This window comes from Euprymna scolopes, chromosome 13 (genome assembly GCF_053919585.1).
Source record: "Euprymna scolopes isolate OS-2025 chromosome 13, ASM5391958v1, whole genome shotgun sequence".
NCBI lineage: Eukaryota > Metazoa > Mollusca > Cephalopoda > Sepiida > Sepiolidae > Euprymna > Euprymna scolopes.
The window spans coordinates 64,207,362-64,229,064 of NC_136494.1; the positions used below are offsets into that span (position 1 = coordinate 64,207,362).

Here is a 21,703-nt window from a genome sequence, read left to right on the forward strand (position 1 = left end):
TAACTACGTTATTAAACAGAGATGGAACAATAAGTTAAGCTTTCAAATTGGCAATATATAAAAACAATGTTAACAAAAAAGGTTCCTGAATTGATGCTAGATCCCACAGCGGTACGCTCTCATTCTCGAGAAATGCCAGGTGTGTCATGTGTGACCGTAAACTTATACAAAGTGTTATTTCAACTAACGTAACCATTACTTACATGTCTCTCTCTCACCCAATCAATCGTGCGTACAACCTTTGGCCCTATCAAAATAACTTGATATTAAAAATATAATAATGGCGGGGGGACTACAACGACAAATAATATGTTGTGGGTGCAAAAAGAAAACATTCATCATTGAATCCTGGAAATACTCGTGGAAGTGCGAAAGAAACATACAAAATTAATGTAAGGGAAATAACTCTTGTTAATTTTATAGAATGGGAAATAATTCATAAATAGTCTATTTATGAGTTATTTCCCTTGTTGCTAAACTTAAAAAAAAATGAAAATGACATCAAATTTGAGAAATTTTTAGATGATGATTGATAATATATATTATTTTTATTATTCCAACCACTCTTCTCATCTTATGTGCCATATTTGCAACGTTTCGGCAGAGGTAACCTCCGATCTTCTTAAGATGTATCTTTATGTCGATTTTGTTTATGTAGATTTTGTTTTTTCAACAATTTTTCATTTTCCGTTCAATTTTATTTTACAGATATATTTACATTATGTTTCTGAATTTTTCTACATGAGGATTTAAAATTTGGATTTGGTATTTGGATTTTTCGGATTACTATTCTCATTTTGATTGTTATTCGCACAATGTTCCGCCGATCAATATAATCTCCAAGCTTCTTCAAATATATCTTGTCGAACTCAGGAATCTGCACGGACTTTCGCATGAAATCCTTTATTTAATCTATGGGTGTACTATGCTCTCGTTTCCTCCGTCATGCAATTTAAAGACGCATCTCTAAAGAAGTCTTAAGCAGTTCATAATTGTATTTAAGTATTGCTTAAGCAGTTCATAATTGTATTTAAATATTGCTTAAGCAGTTCATAATTGTATTTAAGTATTGCTTAAGCAGTTCATAATTGTATTTAAGTATTGCTTAAGCAGTTCATAATTGTATTTAAGTATTGCTTAAGCAGTTCATAATTGTATTTAAGTATTGCTTAAGCAGTTCATAATTGTATTTAAGTATTGCTTAAGCAGTTCATAATTGTATTTAAGTATTGCTCACACTAAGGATTGAACTTTCAATCTCCACTTAGAACTGAATTTAATTACATACTTGATCATGGAATCTATGTTTAGGTTTAGGTACAGATAAAGAGTGGGGAAAATTATTGATAATGTTTTCAGCTAGTCTAGAGTTTCTTGTGAAAGTTTGGCGAGAGGGGACCATAGATTGAAGCTCAGTTGAACACTTTCCACGAAAATAACGATAAAGCAGAGACAAACTCGCAATATCTCTTCTGTGAGGTAGAGGTTGCAGCGAAGAGAAAAGGACATATGATAACTGGTGACGCCTATGTAAAAAAAAAAAAAAAATGTAGTACTTTATCCATTGCGCCACGGATAAAGTAAGAGATTACATTGACCAAAATACTCAAATGAGAACAGTGGTCCGAATAATCCAAATTACATTTACATTCTTGAAAAAAAACTTTAGGAATAAGTAGTAATACAACAAATTTAGAAAAGATTAGGTTTAAGGCTCACAATTTTTATATGAAAATTATTAATATTGTGTTATTAATAATCAGTACTTGGTAGCAGTTATCTGGATGTTGAAAGTTCAATCCTCATTATAGGTGATAGTCACTAAGAATAACAAAAAATTAACACGTCTACTTGCTAATTGATGACAGAATTAGAACACTACCCCTGTGGATTAAATAAAAGCATTCAGTTCGAAATTCCATGCGGATTTCAGAGTTTTATACAAAGATTCTCAAGTTCGGCAAAGAACATCTAAGAAAACTCGGGGTGTTCTACAGCTTAAACCTTGTTAATATAACATCCAAGAAACAGTAAAACCACAATTTAGTGGTCTGGATAGAATGCAATGAAAAATTCTGTACATGCTATAAATATTGTTTTATCTTTTTGTTTTTGTTAAATATTAGTAACTGAGGGACCATTTTCTGTTAAAATCTATTTGGTATTACGCATATAATCTAAGAGAAAATATTTGGAAATTATTGGGATTAATTTTACTCTGGTAAAAGTTCAATTCTCACACGTTAGAATGCGGCAACAAATCGAGGATAAACTCTGAAACAGAATATGGCAATAGTTTGTTTGCAAGAAGGAACACAAGTGTGCAGACTATTTAAAGTAATTTTATTGAGTGAACAAATGGATGATACAAGAAAAAGTTAATTGTACAGAAAAGAGGATTTGCAAAAAAACGTGCTTCGTGAGAATTTATCTGAAAAGTTTGAATAACAAGTGGCACCTGTGAGTCCCTCAATTCTGGCTCTTTTCATATCGGACTTGATTGCAACCCAGCCTAAAATTCGGTGGTAAATGATGATTAACTTGTAAATGCCGTCTCGGGTTTGTCACAGATAGTCTTCAGTTCAGGTCGATAATAGTAGGAAGGGGACGGGCTGCCTGTGACAGCCGTCTTGGGCATGAGTCATTGAACCTCAGCTGCATCCTGTTGCTGGATCAAAAATAACAAAAAAGAGCCTCATGTGAGTGTTTTTATAAGTTATCTCACGTGACCCTGAAAGTAGCAAGGACCGGAAATATGACCAGCTGAAAGGATCAAGAAAATGACTCATTAATGAGGAAGAAGGTGGGGGGTCATAAATTCTAATAAAATGTGTAGATATGGTAGAAAAATCGAGGACACAAAGAGTACATGGAAGTAGTGCATTTAGCGATTATTGTAAGCATTTCCGTGTAATACTATTTTAATTCAAAATTACTATTTACAAATATTTAACAAAAAACAAGATAAAACTACTTATTATCTGTGTACAAATTTTACCGCATTATGTTCAGGCGTTTACGATTTTACCCAAGATGTAAAATAATAGTATATTAATTATAATACTTAATATTATCAGTTTTTTTAATGGAGAGTAGACAATGCATTGTGGATGCATTATTGGCAGCTCCCATTACTCTTGCTTCTCCTAATTTGTCCCTCAATCCTCATTTTAATGAGTGATTTTTCTGACAAAGGGAGAATAAAAAGCTATATTCTAGGTTGGCAGTATTTTGCCATAACAGTCACAGAGATGTCGAAAATTTTCTATTTCTATGTCTATCCTTGTAGCCATGTCACTAGTGAAGGTGCTGGAGTTAAACGTTTCATCTGGGCTGACATTATCCGCCTGATAGTCAAACACCCGAACCTTGGATTAACCACTAAGGAGGCTGTCCTATCAGCAGGTGCAAAGTACTGGGACTGCTGTATTGCCATTTGGTGAATGGATTCTGGACCATGCAGTAGTTTCTGGTGAAGCTTCTCAATGCCTTATTAGTGGGTAATTGTTGCGGCTTTACCTTTTCATGTGCTATAAAAAATATTTATTTCTTCATTTCTTTTTCTTTCTTACTTCCCCCTCTTTTCCTTGCTCTAAGCAAGTCTGTCGACCTATTCCACAAATTTCAAAACATCATGAAAAGTTTCCAGAAAAAATACACGATTAAACCCAAGTATCCAATATCCAATGTAGACCCCCACTACCATGTCTCCTTCTCCAACATTAGGGGTCTATGGTCCAACCTTCCAGAGGTTGAAACCCAATTACAGGAGACTAAACCAGACCTATTATTCCTAAGCGAAACTGGCATTGGACTGACTATTTTCCTAAATGAGTTCGTAGTTAAAGGATACTCTAACTTAACCTCCAAATCTGATCCCCAAGATCGCCATGGGCATGGAATTGTGTCTACATTAAAGATGGCTTTCCATGTGGTAGGGACATCTCCAGAGAAGATCCTAAATTATCTTATATGTATTTCCAGGTGGCACTTGCCCACACTACTGCGTTTATATTTACTCTCTATTGCCCCCACAACAGCAGAGTTACTATCTTTAAAAGCATATCTGAGAAAATTGACCACATCCTGTCTGCTCATCCTTCAGCTAATATTCATGTCTGTGGAGACTTCAATGTTCACAATGTGGAATGGTTAACCCACTCAAACAAGATAGATGATGAGGGGAGGTTCTGTTATGATTTCTCCATTGGTTATGACCTAACGCAGATTGTTCATGAACCCACCATATGGTTTCCGTTTTGCTAGATCTACAGTAGATGTGCTCATAGGATTAGCAAATCTCTTGACAGAGGCTTCCTTTTTAGGGCAGTTGCTCTTGACATATCCAAGGCCTTTGATAGAGTATGGCAAGATCTCCAGTTACGGTATACTGGAAATGTCTTCTCAATTATTAAATCATTTTTCTCTGATAGGTTCATAAGAGTAGTGGTTGATGGGCAGAAATCAGAAGCTCACAGTATTAATGCTGGAGTCCCTCAGGGATCCATCCTGGGCCTATCTCTCTTCCTAATATATATCAATGACCTTCCAAATCATATCCTTAGATCATTCATAGACATTTATGTTGACGACACTACATATATGCCAGTACATCAATGACCGTAAATGACCAAGTTCTCACTGATTCTCTCTCCTCTGATCTTGAGCATGTGGTGCAATAGGGAAATAGGTGGCTGATTACTTTTAATGCATCTAAAACCAAACTTGTGTCTTTACATCATCAATGCTCTGATCCCTATCGGGCATCAATTGAAATGAATGGCTCTCATCTTGGGAAGGTTTCATGTTTTGACAAAGCTCCTGGGCTTGGCCATTACTCCTGATATGAAATGTAACACGTACATCAAATCTGTTGCAAAGGTCGCTGGGAAAATAGTGAGATCCTTCTATTGATCCAATAGATATCTCACTGCTGATACAATTCTCTACCTATATAAGCCAGGTATATCCAAGGATGGAGTACTGTTGCCATATCTGTGCACGAGCTGCTAGAAGCAGCTTATCCTGCCTTGACAGAGTTCAAGATAGATTTTGTAGCTTAGTGGAGGATGCCTTTTTCTCTACCCTGCAATCTCTTTCTCACAGAAGAGACGTTGCGAGCCTGTTTCTGCTTTATCATTATTTTCAAAGCAAGTGCTTGTTGGAGCTCCCTTCTCTGATCCCCTCTCATCAAACTTTCACGAGAAACATTTGTCTAGCTGAAAACACTATCAATCACTTCCTCCATTCTTTATCTGTGCCTAAACCTAAACGTAGATTCCATGAACAATGCTTCTTTCTTAGAACTGCACACCTGTGGAACTCTCTTCCATTTGCCTGCTTTCTAGCTGACTATAATATGGTCGTCTTCAAGTTCAACGTAAACAAATTCTTAATGAGCCGTTCCACTTAAGCAATCCAATTTACCAAATTTCCACTACTAACAATTACTATTACATTGTCCCATTGACCACTGTACACTTATTAACACTTATCCTCGAGTGGCATCTGGGCCTTCATAAATGGTGACTCCTTTGTAAAAAAAAAAAACATAACTTGAATGATAAAAATAATAAAAATGAAACAAATCATAGATTTTTGCTGAAAATTCGCTATGGTTATTTATTGTATATCTGTTGCAAATATAGTAAAATCAAATTTAATTTAATCAACAACAACCACAAGGGAAATATTATTTTTGCTATATGATGTACCAACATATTGCTCCTCCCTCTCACGATGAGATAATGCTTAGGAGAATGGTATCATGACGAACGAACATATACTACCCACAAGCATGGGAGATGAGGATGGTCTTAAAACAACAGACTGAATATTTCACCTTTCCCAATGAGGGGGTATTACCTCAGAGGATGGTCTCATGACAACAGCATCTATATTTTACTGTACTCCTCATAGTGCAGAACTGCAATAATCGGTAAAGAATAGAAGGATTTTTGTTTAAGGTCTAGTCCTCTAGATTCACTGTGTTCTGTCTATGCCTATCAATATTAACATTATTAATATTATTATGAAGGCTGTGACTTTTCACTATGCCATATTTTACAAATGATGGTAATGATGAGGTTTGTTGGGGTCAGAGTTATCGATCCCCTTGTGTGTAGAGGAATAAAGTACAATGGTCGCTTGGTCCTCTCGCCAAGAATGTGCCGAGATTATAATTTACACCCTGCATACATTTATTCACAGCAATTGCTACAAGAGTAATGAGAACCAGTTCAATACCAAAGAGGTATTAGAAAACATTATTGCATGATAATTCTGAGGGTCTCTTTGCGAGAGTGCAAATGTTTTCTGTGTATGTGCAAAACAGGAGCATAGTTTTGACGCGTCTGCATGGTTCCATGTCCAAGGGGAAAGGAGGGCAACTAAGATTAAGTGGTCCCCCCTCGCCAATCTTTCACAAAAAACACCCATCTAGCTGAATCCACTGTCAAAAACTTTCCCCACTCTTTATCTATGCCTAAATCAAAACGTAGATTCGATGAACAAAGCTTCTTTCTTAGAACTGCACGCCTGTGGAACTTTGTTCCGTCTGCCTGCTTTCCTCCTGACTACAACTTGGATGTCTTCAAGTCCAACGTAAACAAATTCCTGATGAACCGCCCCCTTAAGTAGACACTTTAAATATCCACACTAACATACTGTACTTACAATAACCCTTATCCCTGAGGGGCTTCCGGGCTTTGATAAGTGGTGACCACCTTGTAAAAAAAAAAAAAAAAAAACAAAAGCGGATGTGAGATGTTAACACTGCCTTGCAACAAAGGATGGTACTGCCAGAATTAAAGGGTGATAATTAGGTTTACCTCGATGTTACAAGTTTGTGTCCGTGTGTTCGCTTGTATGGGCAACTTGGTTCCCACAGGTTTATCAACAGATAACATTGTATTGTCTAGTCTTGTGATTATTAATCAGAATTGGAATCGAAAAAAATGGACGTTTTCTGAGGTATTGGAATTAGTATCCGAAGCAGAAAAATTGTGCTTATTTTCCGATGCCAAAAACGATTCTTTTAATTGTTTTTTTTTTTTTTTAAATTTTGTTTGGTGTTTGATTAAGATTTAATTTTCAATTAATAAGTGGTGACTCCTTTATAGAATAAAAAATAGGTTGAATAATAAAAGTAGTAAAAACGAAACAAATCATAGATTTTAACTGAAAATTCGCTATAGTTATTTATTATATTATATTAATTGCTGATACTAACGATAAAATATGTATCGATTTTAAACTACCAGTAAAACGAAAATATATAAATTAATCTACACATACTTTTACGTTTACTAAAATATAAGCACATGTTACATAGGTTTTTTTGGTAATCTGAAAAAATAAAATTAAAAAAACAACTCTAGAGCAAAATATTTAGAGATTTCAAAACAATCGAAATAGATATTTGCATTGGAACCAGAAATCTTGAACAGAATCAATAATTGTATTAGAATTAGAAAAATATTTGAACCGTCCTATCACTAATACTGTCACTGATAATTCTTAAATTATTTTTCATGAGTTTGAATTTTATTTTCAGCTCCATTTTCTACAATAGGTTTTGCAATAATTTGGAAAAATAAAACTAAACAAAAACTTAAAATATTACTGATTGACATCTTTTTTTTTTTCAGAGAAGTTTTGATTCCAATGCTAAAAGACTGTATTTACTTGAATGAGAAATATCAAGAACATTTTCAAAAGACCAAAGAGAGGCTCAAATATAATCCTTCAGAAAAACAATTTGAATTCAGGTAATTATTGCTTTCAGCGTTTTATGAATGTTGCATGAAAATAATTATTTACACATCACTATTCAAACATGACCATTAAATTATCAGTCTAAAAGCCAGAGGAATTTGATTATAAACTTCAGGTATACAGAGCTGTGATTCTCACAATCATCATGTATGCCTGTGAAACTTGAACCATATATGTCAGACGCATGATAAAACTGAACCATTTCCGCATGATCTGTTTCGACAGATTGATGAAAATACAAGATACCAGACACAAGAGTTTTAACCTAGTCAAGCCTCTTGTCAGCATACACCATACTACAACAGTGCCAGGCTTGTAGAGATGGCCATATATGCAACATGTCAGATTCAAGACTCCTGAAACAGCTCATTTGCAGTGAGAAAATCGTTCAAGAACAGCTTGAAGGTATCTCTCAAAAGTTTGGTTTGTATTCTGACTCGTGGGAAAACCAAGCCTAAAGCAAACATTTCTGATCTACTACAAGACACAAAGGGGCTATGATTTCCAAAACTGTGCACATTAAAGCGCACAAGAAGAAGCGTGCTCTTCAAAAAGACTAAACAATCAACGTCTTTGCTCCCAAATCATAAATATCTTACTAGCAGATGATACTTCAGAGCTTGAATTGGTCTGACAAGCCATCTCTGGATCCACAAAACATCTATATGATCACAATCATCTTCACAAACGATAAACGAACATCAGTGGGTGGGATTGGCTTCACCCTACCAGACCTGAGCTACTGAACCTAATTTGCCCCTGTGCCTGGCCTCCTGGACAAAATTGTGAAAAAAATTTAAACACGTTAGTAATATTTTGCCTTTTCATATACCACCCGTATTCAGCCTTTGTGTGCCAGTCCGCCCAACAGGTAGAGCCCTCCTTGATGCCCAGCTACTTTCTGCAGTAGGTGCACCAGAACCTTGTCTTCACCTTCTTTGGGGGGTTATTTTTGTAAGATACTCCAGGGTGCTGTCTGTTGTATATCAGGTGTTTCTCCATGTACACAGCACAGCCTTTGTTGGGCTAAGTATGCTCATGGAATATTGGAATATATCAGATGAGGTGCCAGGGGGAATTTCAGAGAAGTGGTTACCTGACTTCAGGTGTTGAACACAGGGTGCTTGTTGTCCTCTGTGAACAGCTGTAGAACGGTAGTTTCCTACCAGTTCCAGATACAGTGTTTGAATGTATCTTGTAAAGTACAGAGGTTTTCTGGCAGCTCCTTGTGTAGAAATGTACAGGACATAGGAGTTGTTGCAAGCCCACATGAAGAATTTGATGAAGATGCATCGAGGCCAGTGGTAGTGGCATCGTAAAAAGGTGGGTCATCTGGTCGTTCTTGTCAAAATCACCTTGTACTTGTTGTAGTTCACATCAACCACATGCAGGAAAATCCAGATGACCAAGAATCTGTCCCATGTCATGACATTGCAGAACCCTGAAGTATATCCAATGAAATCACTGCCATAACTTAACCGATAGCTGGGTTTCACACAGATATATATGAAAATCTTTAGCCCAACAAAGGCTTTCATTTCCTCAACAGAAATATCCTTGAAATTCTGGCAGTAGTAGTAGTTGGGCCTTTCTGCACACATTTGAGTGGCATGTAGATTAGTCTTCTCTGTCAAATTCTGCCAGAAGTCATCTTCGGTAAATAACTAAAGAAAATCGATGCACTTGCTTTCTTCAGTGATATGACCTGGAATGTCCACTGGGCCTTTCCCATCCTCATCGAAATCCAGATCTTGCGACCCCATCCCTCATCAACCACACCAAAATCTCCCCTATCGCCTGATTGAGTGTAACACACTCCCTACTTTGAACACTCAATTTTAATCTAGGTCTACTTGCATCATTAGAATCATCATCACTTTCTCCTTCATCATCACTAGTGTTATTTGATTCAGAAACATACTCCTGATCAAATTCGCCTTCGTCTGAATCAGAATTTGTCACTTTATCCAACACTTGTTGCACCGTAAAACTCCTTGGTCTCACTCTTTTACTTGTCTCTAACTTGCTTCATGGCTACTTTAGTCTACAAAACAACTCACAATTCCGCCAAAACAAAGGAAATCATTAGCAGAACGTTAGGCTTGTGCTAAGTCAAGGCTAAGCAGCGATTAGGTAGCTATTTTTAGCTGCTTGACAACGCAAAAACATGTGGTCGGAAAAATGAACTTGGTATATAGCATTTTTGGAAATTACCAGTATATAACTCAGTCTGGTAGAGTTAATGGACATTATATTGTTGAAAAACTATTTTCTATATTTTATTTGTTGAGACTCACAATGCAATTAATTGCTGTTGTGTCCTTATTTATCATCCAATCTAAATATTACACTTTAAAAGAAGTAATTTCAAACAAACTCAATTTGAAACTCCTAAAATCTAAGATAAAATCAACCTCTTTTTAAAAGTAATCATCAGTTTCAAATCACAACGTCATGCTGGAAGTCACCATTACTTCACCAAACTCATACTTTCCTTTGCCACAATATCTACAGAACACACGTTGACTTCAAAGATTCAGTTTGAACTGTTATAACGCAGATAAACTTTTTCCTTAACTTCATTACAAAAAAGTAAAATATATATATTCTATTTCCTCAAATTAAGCAACACGTCTGTAGAGAATTTAAATGAATTCTTTGTGCATGTAGGATAGATAAAGCACATATTTCATTGACTATACATGCACAGGTTGAAAATTGGAAGGGAATTGTAGACCAAACATTTCATTTATTAATCGTTTGTCTATGACAAACAATCAGTTCTAAATAAAAGCATTCTGAGGTTGGAAGATGATAACTGAGAATAAACAAAAAAAATTGACACTTCTACAAGTCATGGTTGACGAAAAGAGAAAAATCTTCCTCTGTGGATTAAATAAAGGATTAAGTTCGAAATTCTCTACAGTTTACCGAATTTGACAAACATTTATTTGATATGGAATATGCACTTGACGAAGATGAAGTTCATCTAGATGTAGTTGCTGCAAATAATTCTAAGAAGTAACAAAATTCTAGTTCTTTTTTATTGTTTTCATTAGTAAAACTACAAAGAGAAAGCAGAAAAGATCTATATCTTTGTGGGTGATCACCACTCCTAAGACATCACTCAGTTTAACCTACTTACATGTAAGTGGGAAGATTGAGGTGATCTCGTGGGGATCGTAAAATTTCCTGACAATGTTATGTAATTTACATTGTGGAAAAAGTTTTAAAACTGATATCAATCTAAATAATCCATATTCTTTAAACAAAAAGTTTTCGTTCATGTCTTTTTCTTCTTTTTCTTCCATGCTAATTATATTTTTACTTTGTTATTAAAACACATTATTTTAGCTTCTATTTGCTTTTTTTTTTTTTCAGTGAAAATTATATATTTGGAAAATTCGATGCATTCTGCAAACGTTTGGAGAAAATAAATGACATGATTGACACGATGACTGCCTTTTCTGGTTTGCAAGAAATCAAGATTGAAGGGATCGAATCAATCGTAGCTCGATACAAGACCATTGTAGAATCGGTGAAGAAGAAAAACTATGATATTTTGGACCATCGCAAAACAGAGGTAAATGCTGTGCTTTGGAATTAACAATGAATTCTCAGTAGTAAATTGATGAAAGTTGAACGTTCAAACCTTATATATGTTACTAAGACTATGATTAAGAATTACTGATTAGTTTTCACTAATATTCTTGGGAACTGTGTAGTGAAGCCCTATATCCCTTAAATAGTAAGGCAGATTATATTCTCACGTCTGTGTAAGAGTCACCAGTCCAGGAAAAGGAATCTTGCAAATAACATCTGTGACTCCATGAGTCCTGTAAATGTATAAATCTGAACTAGCGGGACCTGTGGAAATTCCACAGGTGACTTGTTCATATGTTGTTCATATTGAATGAATCACCTGTGGAAATTCCACAGGTGATTCATTCATATGTTGTTCATATTGATGTTGGCATTCTGTAGATGTTTAGCATAAACAGAAACGTTCTGATATTGTAGTTCTTGTTAAAATTGCAAAAGTATTTATCTAAACTAGTAGGGTCGTCCGGTGTAGCTCGGTCGTAAAGTATGATTTAATATGATATTTTAATTCTTGCATATTTCATATATATTATTATAGAGTTAATGTTATATTAGTTAATAATAATAAGCTTGGTGTTAGCTTGGGTGCTACGGGTTGTCTCCAATGGTGGGATGGATCATAGAAATCCTGACAAGCCAGGCAGCCCATGACCAATTAAATGCTGACCCACCACAGTCTGTTTGCTTCTTTGGGTGACTGGAGCTAGGACAAAATCTGAAAAGCAGATCAGAAAGTGTGCACCTGCCAAAACTAAACCTTCAAAACTTTCCAAGCTGTCAGTGCTGAGACTGGCAACTTGGAATGTTAGGACGATATGTCCCAGGCTCTCAATGATCTCCTACAAATTGATGAAGTGAGAAAGACAGCCATCATCAACCACAAGCTAAAAAGGCTCAACATTGTAGCCTTGCAGCAGACAAGACTTGTGGGCAATGACAGCATCAGAGAACAGAATTGCATTTTTTTCTGGCTAGGCATGGAACCAGAGGAGCCATGCTTACACGGTGTTGGACTGGCTGTTAAGAACAGCCTGTTGTTTTCAGTTGAATTTCCATCCAAAGGCATGCCAAGAATCTTCCTCATGCATTTCTCCAGCAAATCAGGACCAGTGAACATCCTGAGTATCTACGTTCCCACTCTAAGCTCTAGTGCTGAGGTAAAGGATGAGTTCTGTGAGCAGCTAGAGAGCACCATAAAGGCAATTTATGCTTCAGATAAACTATACCTCCTTGGTGATTTCAATGCCAATATCGAAGCTGACCATGACTCCAGACCTCGTTGCATCAGTCATTTTGGCATTAGCAAGATGAACGAAAATAAACAGAGATTCCTCAAGCTGTGTACATTCAATGACGTATGCATCAAAAATACATTCTTCTAAACAAGGCCATACCACAGAATCTCCTAGCGATACACCCAGTCCTTCCACTGGCATAAACTGGATCTCATCATCACAATAAGAGACTCGCTGAATTGTGTCTGGAATACTCACAGCTAACACAGTGCAGACTGTGATACTGACTACACGCTAGCTGCAGCTAATATCTATCTCAAACCTAAGAGAATCCACAACACTAAGCAAAAAAAAAAAAAAAACGACCCTGCATAAATATAGTCGTCATCTCTTTTCCTAATGCATGTGCATGCTTTTCAGACTCACTGCAGGAAGCCTTAGAAGATGGTCCAACCAATAAGGCAGAAAAGAGATGGGGACACATTCATGAGGCCATCTACAACAGGCAAGCAGGAGAAGAAGAATTCAGACTGCTTTGGGGCAGGGATCACTGAACTAGAGCCAGTTATCTCAGCTAAACACGTGCTGCTTGAGTAAAAAAAAAAGGGACCCTTCTGAGAAGACGCTCGCTGCACTCAGGAAGGCCAAAAGTGACACCCAAAAGACTGCCAGACGCTGTGCCAACAAATACTGGCTGAACCTATGTAGCAACATCCAAATTTCTGCTGACTACGGAAACATTCATGGGATGTATGTGGGACTGAAGGTGGCCTTTGACCCAAGTGTAATTAAGACAACCACTGAAGTCAGAATCAGGCAACATCATCACAAACTGCAGAAAGCAAATGGATAGATGGGCTGGGCACTATCAGTAGCTATACTCACGTGAGAATATCGCCACTAACACAACAATTGAAGGCATTTCACGCCTGCCAGCTATGGATGAGCGGGATAACCTACCCTCCCCTGACGAACTCACTGAATCCATTGACACCCTTGCTAGTGGTAAAGCTCCAGGTGGTGATGGCATTCCACCTGAAATTCTCAAATCCGACAAGAATACAGTTCTCCTTGATCATTTCTATCAACTTCTGCTCCAGTGCTGGGAAAAGGGTTCGGTTCTACAAGACATGCATGATGCCAACATTACAATGCTCTACAAAAACAAAGGTGATCACAGTGATTTTAATAATTACCATGGCATCTACCTGCTCATTGTAGGAAAAGTCTTCACTTGTGTAGTATTGAACAGACTCCAGTCACTTATAAAAAGAGGTGCAATGTGGCTTTAGAGCAGAAAGTATTTTCCTTATGACAACTACAGGAGAAGTGCCGAGAGCAGAGGAAACCACTGTACCTCGTTTTTATTGATCTTACAAAGGTATTTGACCTAGTAAGCAGGAGCGGCCTCTTCACGATACTACAAAAAATAAGATGTACCCCCAAGCTTCTGAGGATGATAACCTCCTTCCATGAAGACATGAAGGGTTCTGTCAAGTTCAATGGATCACTTTTGGAATCTTTCTCCATCCTCAGTCGTGTGAAATAGGGCTTTGTCTCTTTTTCGCATATTTTTCTCACTTCTGCTACTATACACTTTTCATGAAACTAAAGTTGCCGTCTGTATTCACACAAGAGGAGATGGAAGCCTTTTAAACCTGGTCCATCTACACACCAAAACTAAATTCCGCATGGCCCACATCATGGAAATGTTGTTCACGGAAGATGCAGCATTAGATGCCCATTCTGAGGAAGCCCTCCATCGACTCATTGACTACCTCGCTTTTGCTTGGAACTAGTTTGGTCTGACAATAAGCCTCAAGAAAACAAATATCATGGCCCAAGATGTCAGCAACGTCCCCTGCATATCCATTGGTGATCACACACTGGAAGTGGTGAGCGACTTCAACAATGTAGGATCCACCATTTCCAGTTCACTGAATGCTGAGCTTAACACCCGCATTGGGAAAGCAGCAGCAGCTATGGCCCGCCTGACCAAAAGAGTGTGGAATAACAACATACTGACCATGAGGGTGTATTAAGCATGCGTCTTCAGTAACTTACTCTACTGTAGTAGAACATGGACCCTCTACACGCATCAAGAGCTTAGAAAAATCTTAGGCATAACATAGCAGGACTGCATTTCAAACAAAGACGTTCTCACCAAAGCAAATCTCGCAATCCTTTTCCAGAGAAGTCTGCACTGGCTGAGGCATGTCATTTGCATGCAAGATAGCCGAATCCCCAAAGACATCTTGTATGGCAAGCTGTCAGCTGGCAGCAGACCAACTGGTAGACCACTCCTCAGATTTAAGGATATGTGCAAAAGGGACTATTGAACTCGAATCCTCAGTTGCAGACCGTGACTCCTGGAGCGTCAAAGTCAAGAAGTGTGTCTAGCTGAGCAAGGAGAGAAGAAATGAATAGTGGGAGGAGAGTAGAGGCAAGTGCAAGAGGGTAGCATTAGCAGCAGCATTGGCAGAGCCTGACGGAAAGTACTCATGCGAGAAGTGCAATAGTATCTGCCGCTCCCGCATCGGTCTGCTCAGTCACAGCAGCAGTTGCCACCACTCAACATGACAACCTTCAGGCACGATTCTCCATCATCTATTGAGACAGAAAGATGCGAACCAATAATAATAATAATAATAATAATAATAATAATAATAATAATAATAACTAGCGGGACCTGTGGAAATTCCACAGGGGACTCATTCATATGTAATATATTGATCTTAGCATTCTGTAGATGTTCAGTGTAAATGGAGATGCTCTGATATTATTGTAGCTTCTTTGTTAAATCTAAATCTAAAACGAAACTAGCACGAATGCCCGGCAAAGCCCGGTCGTAAAGTACACTTAAATATGATATTTTAATTCTTGCAGATGTCATATGTTTTAAAGTTGCAATTAAAAAAATTTAAAGAATATATCCATATGACTTGGGTGCATTAGCTTGAATCGAAACCAAAATAAAAACTTAGGAAATATATATATATATATATATATATATATATATATATATATATATATATATATATATATATATATATAACTTGAGTCTCTTCAGCCATAATCGAAACCGAAAATAAAACTTATGAAAAATTCTTGATAAAATTATTTATAAAAAAATGGATGATTTAAGTGCCATCAGATATAGTCGAAATCGAAACTAAAACTTATGAAGAATTCTTTGTAAAATTATTTATGACAAGAAATAGAAGAACATAACAATTAAACGACCCGGATGTAAGTGTGACACACAAAAGAACACACACGCTATCGTATTAATATATAGATAATAATAATGATAATAATAATAATAATAATAATAATAATAATAATAAACAGATTCACGTATGTGTTGTGACCCTAACTTCGGCTGACATTACACAAAATGGTTTAGGGCTTTGTAAAACTGATTAAGGAAAGCACTGAGTATACCTCAACTGAAACTATAGAATGAGGAGAAAAATAAACAAACACAAGGTTAGGAAATAAACTTTATACCTTTTATATGTTTTTGAATTTTTCAGATGAGGATTTATAATGTGTTTTATTTGGATTATTCGGATTACTATTCTTATCTTCGTATTCTCATAACGTTTCAGTCAATGTGACCTCCAAACTTCTTTAGGTGTCTTTTTATCAAACTCGAGAATACTTCTATTGAGTTCAAGAATCTGCACGGAATTATACACGAAGCCCTTTATTTAATCTATAGATGCACTCATTCTGTAAGCTATGGCCAGATAGAAATCTTAAATAATTCACAATCGTATTATTAGTATGCAGTGAGGATTAAACCTTCAACCTCCAGAAGAGTGTCGCTTAGAATTTTATTTAGTACTTTATCCGTTACACTTTGTGGTCCACAGTTCAACAAGATACACCTGAAGAAGGTCGGAGGTTACATGGCCGAAATATTGTGAAAATAAAACTCAAGATAAAATCAGTAGTCTGAATAATTCAGTCGGGATTTCTCTCAGCGAACAGAGTCTCGGCCATTTTCAAGATGGGTTGTTCCTTTTTGAATGAGATATGTCTTTGCTCCTGTGCAGTTCTAGAAGGTCCAACCTCCCAGGCTTTTCCTTCTCCCTTTAAAAAGGAGTTAGTTTATTGCTAATCACTTGGGGCTCACCTACCAGGGTATGTCGACAGGGCTGCCTAAGCATTTTTTGCAGACTAGAGCTCTCTTTTTCTAAGGCACAGACTCGTTAAATTCCACTTTCCGATCTTTGTGTCACATCATCCTGCCGTGAGAGAGAGATAAATAACCTCCCATGAGAAATAAAAAATATATATGCATATCATAAACAAATATAAATAAATATTATTTATAACCCCTTGTTCCCTTAATTCATTACTGTCATTGTCATGAGAGATGTTATTGTAACGTGCATCCAGGAGATAAGCGCCCGCGTGTTTGTGTGTTGTGTGGGTACGTGGGAGAGACGGACGAGGGGAAAAGACTTACCTCGAGACCAGCTCGGCGTGACCGACCGAAAATACAAAAGAAAGACCAAGATGGCGGCCGCCGTCTTTTGTAAAGTACGATGTCTCGCAAAGTTACACGAATTCTCGCAATATGCAAATTTAGCCGGCCTTCAACGACGATAAAAGCGGGTGATGAAAAAGACGTGGGGAGAGTGACGATTGAGTTGGTCGGGGAATCATGTTGCTGTTGCTTCTCGTGCCGTGTGAGGATATTTTACCGCTGTTGGGTCCGGTCTGAGTAACCGTTCGCGTCCGTCTAGGCATCTTGCTAGTTGGATTCTGTGCAGAACTGGTGTATAATGGTTATTGAATTGCTGCAACATTTATAACATCTTTTCCTGAACTTACCGTGTTAAAGAGAGAGTCGGGCGCCATCTTGAATTTTTCCTTATACATCTACAGAGGGCGCAGTAATTCTTTTTTTTTTTTTTTAAAGGATTTTCCTTACACATTTTGTTACAGTTATTAGTATAAAACAGTCAGGTTGGAATTCTTTTACTTAATTTAAAAAAAATACTATCCAATATAATTGCCTGTAAAATAAAACTGGAACATTTTAGGAGAGTGTCAGTTTTTTGTTTTTTTTGTTTTTGTGAGAATCTCCCGTAAAGGCAGAAATTGAACAAGAAAATGTGAACTGACTGGCCAGTGTGATGTTGTTGGTGATTAAGAGTGTGTTCTCTTTGAACTGTGCTTCAATATAAAGTATTCAAATTGCTCAAATTCAGAAGGTGGTGTTCTTCGAAATCTCAATTCACCATTCAGTACCAACATGGAGAAAAGGAAAACGGTCTTTGGAAGGAAACTTTTGTATGTACATTAGCTTTATTATCAGGGGAGTAATATCGTTCCAACGGCAGCCATTTGCAATTCTTTCTGAACAAAAATGGGATTTCGTTGAATCTATAACAGAGAAAAATACGCAAATAAAAATTCAAAAGGTTAATATCCTTGACTATAATATATATATATATATATATATATATATATATATATATATATATATATATTTGTTTTGAAAAACGAAATTCCGAATGAATTTATGATATGATCAACGTTTCGTCCTTATTGCAGAGGACATCTTCAGGATATTAAAAGGAAAAATGCAAAAAAAGAAAACGATCATAGACCATACTAAAATAAAAAGGAAACAGTGTTGGAATCCTACCCATATCGGGAAGGAAACTATGTGTGTGTATGGGAAGGTTGGTTTGTTCAATGTCTATATATACACTTTTAAAAATACGTTTAATAAATAGTGTACACATACACACACACACACACACACACATATATATATATATATATATATATATATATATATATATATATATATATATATATATATATATATATATATATTGTTGATTTTTAAACAATAATACCTCTCGTCTGCATAGCTTGACTGTTTCTAGGAATCAAACCTGAAACCATGAGTATGGTCTAGTGCATTAACAGTTACGCCACGTAGTCCTAGATGATTTTAATTTTATCATTTTTGAACTTATTGTTTTGTTGATTTTTAAACGATAATACGGTTCGTTGGCATCTTCAACCTTGAAGTGCTTTTTCCTTAGAAAATCCTCCATATTTTTTTGTTGTATCTATTAATCATTTTATTTTACTTATAAAACAGTAATCTATGGACGTGCATGTTTCGGAGTCCTACCTCTCATTAGCATGGTTTGACTGTTTCTAGGAATCGAATCTGGGGCCATGTGCATTATGGCTCAATACGTTAACTGTTACACTGTTTTATAAGTAAAAGAAAATAATAAATAAATAAGATAATATATATATATATATATATATACATATATATATATATATATATATATATATATATATATATATATATATATATATATATATATATATATATTCTTGTTTCACTTGCCACCTTACACTCATTAATTCTTATACTCATTAATCCTGGGTGTAAGGTGGTCACTACGATAACAGCATAGTGATTGATAATGATGGAAATTCAGTAGAATTATATGTTTTAAGAGCGTGGCTCAACAAGGATTAGAATAAGGCACAAGTAGAGAGCGAGGAGGATTGTTGACAAGTTTAAAAATGAATGATTTTATATCAGACTTGTCTCTCTTTCTCATTTTCTCACTTTCTCTCTGAAATGCGCACACACACACACACACACACACATACACACACACACACACTCGCGTGCAGACACACGCATATGCAATTCCATCCATGTTACTTTCATTTAATTCCAGTACCTTCTTTTTCTAATTTAATTGAAGGTCTTTTCACAATATCCTTCCCTCCGAGCAAGTAATCAACTATTTTCAATTTTCTTCACAATTTTTTTCCTTCCTTGACTTTTTTCAAGTCTTCTACATTACAACATCGTTGACATGGCTATTGTTTTAAAACTGAGTGTTTGCCGCTAGCTTCTGCAACGTTGCACGTCGTCCTTTTTTAGAACTGTGACTATTATTACAGAAGGAAACCTTTGCAGAGAAACTCTTAAATCAAACATTAATTGATTCTTCCCTCCGAGCAAGTACCTTACATTAAGTGGCTCCATACCTTGTCTGGAACGATTTCCATTACTTCATCCCTTCGACCAACCCAGTGCGATCATATCTGGTGGGAAATTTTCCAGTCGCTTAACGACATCATCATCATCATCATCATCATCATCATCATCATCATCATCATCATCATCATCGTCGTCGTCGTCGTAATCATCGTCATCATCATCATCATCATCGTCGTCATCATCGTCGTCGTCGTCATCATCATCATCATCATCATCATCATCATCATCATCATCGTCGTCGTCGTCATCAGTTTAATGTTTGTTTTGCATGCTGAAATGTGTTAAACGACTTTTAGAAATTGACATTCAAACTAAACTAAATCTGGCCCAATCTTTATTTAGAAATTCATCCTTACCTTATGTTTTCCTTGCTCTTTATCTGGCAAGTAAACCCTGCTACCTCGATCATTCTGCATCAAATAACCCAACAACTATCATCTCTTCTTTCAACATGAATGTAATTGTAATAAGATAATCATTTCAGGAAAGTGGAAAGTGAATCTTGTGTTTACTTTAAGCAGCCTTGTAACTCTCATTTCTCTTATGTTGTCCTTTAGTTCTCACATTCCATGAGTGATGCTTCTGATAGAGGGGAAGAAGTGCTGTTTTCTGGATGGAATCTATCCATCTAACACTTATTGTATGCTAGTTCTTAACGTTGAAGTAATATTCTTTAGCGCCTTACATTAAGTGGCTCCATACATTGTCTGGGGCGATTTCCATTAATTAATTTATTTATTTTTATTTTTTTGTAATTCTATGATAAATACCCAAAAGGGTTGATATGCCTTAAAACTTACCAATCAAATCAACCAGGGATTTATTTACAATAAGAATTGTAATTCTGCAGTAAGTAGTCCAGAAAGGTGTTATATGCCATAAAACAAGTAAAAGAATCATCTTTTCGTAAGAAACAAATGCTTCTAAAATCCTGGTTATTCATTTCCAATATTTTATGTTACGCCGTCTTAACAACTTGTCAAAAAAAAACAATATTTTTGGATAAATAGACTTTGCTATTTATTTTTATTTTAATTTTCTATCTTTCACACTCCTTTCTAAAATTCTAGTTATTCTTTAATCTGTTTTTTTTCTTTCTTTTTTCTCTTCTTGTCCTCTTGGACATCGTCTGCCAGAATGAGACATTGAAAGAAAAATGTATCTTATCTTTTGATATATTTAATTACTCATGTTTTTAATCGTTGCTAATCAGTTGCAGAGATTTTTTCTCATGCTTTGAACCAAACATTTTTCTTTTCTTTTATTTTACAGTTTGATCAAGATTATATAGACTTTCTGTCACAGGTCGATTCTATTCGACAAATGATTCAGCATTTTGTTGATGGTTGGTTGGAAAGATCTTTGCCAGTAAGTTTTTGCTTTTTAATCAAAATATCGATAAGAAATTATTCTTAATAAAACAATCTATGGTCTACTAAAACTCTATGTGACTTTCTTGTACTCAGGCATTGGTCTCCTGGAGAAGACATTACTGATATTAAGTTATTAAAACCCTTCTGTTGTAAGCAAAAGGAGTGGCAAAAGGAGTGGCTTCTAGTTATTAATGTGATCAACTTGTGACCTACCACCCACTTTTTTTCATCCAAACTAACCTTTATTCTAGTTTATTTTAATTGCAGTACATAAACTTTACTTCACGTATTTAGTATAAGCGTAGACGAAAATCGGCTTAGTAAATAATTGCAATTATATCTTTTCTCTCATTCTGAGCACATTTTAATCCACCCCTCCAAATGTGAAAATTGTTCGTATTCCTTGCCATTATATATATATATATATATATATATATATATATATATATATATATAATTTTAGTGATAAAATATATATTAATAATATATATGAATTTTTCCATATGACACAATAAATAAGCTCAATTAAAACGCTTTAACACTTTCAGAGTATATATATATAAGTAATTTACATTCCAAATCCAGAAAATATATGTTTATGCTTTCTCTTTCATAATATTTTATTTTGTCTTACACGTATTTCATAGAAT

At 35.8% G+C, this 21,703-nt stretch overlaps 1 protein-coding gene across 1 annotated transcript in view; it reads left to right on the forward strand.

Annotated features, from left to right (window-relative positions):
- LOC145292051 (dynein axonemal heavy chain 5-like) overlaps positions 1–21,703 on the forward strand; it is a 579,775-nt gene that overhangs the window by 127,462 nt on the left and 430,610 nt on the right. Inside the window, exons 14-16 of the mRNA XM_080138079.1 lie at positions 7,650–7,769; positions 11,158–11,359; positions 20,953–21,048. Of these exons, the coding sequence (XP_079994205.1) occupies positions 7,650–7,769; positions 11,158–11,359; positions 20,953–21,048 (418 nt within the window). The remainder of the gene's footprint in view (positions 1–7,649; positions 7,770–11,157; positions 11,360–20,952; positions 21,049–21,703) is intronic.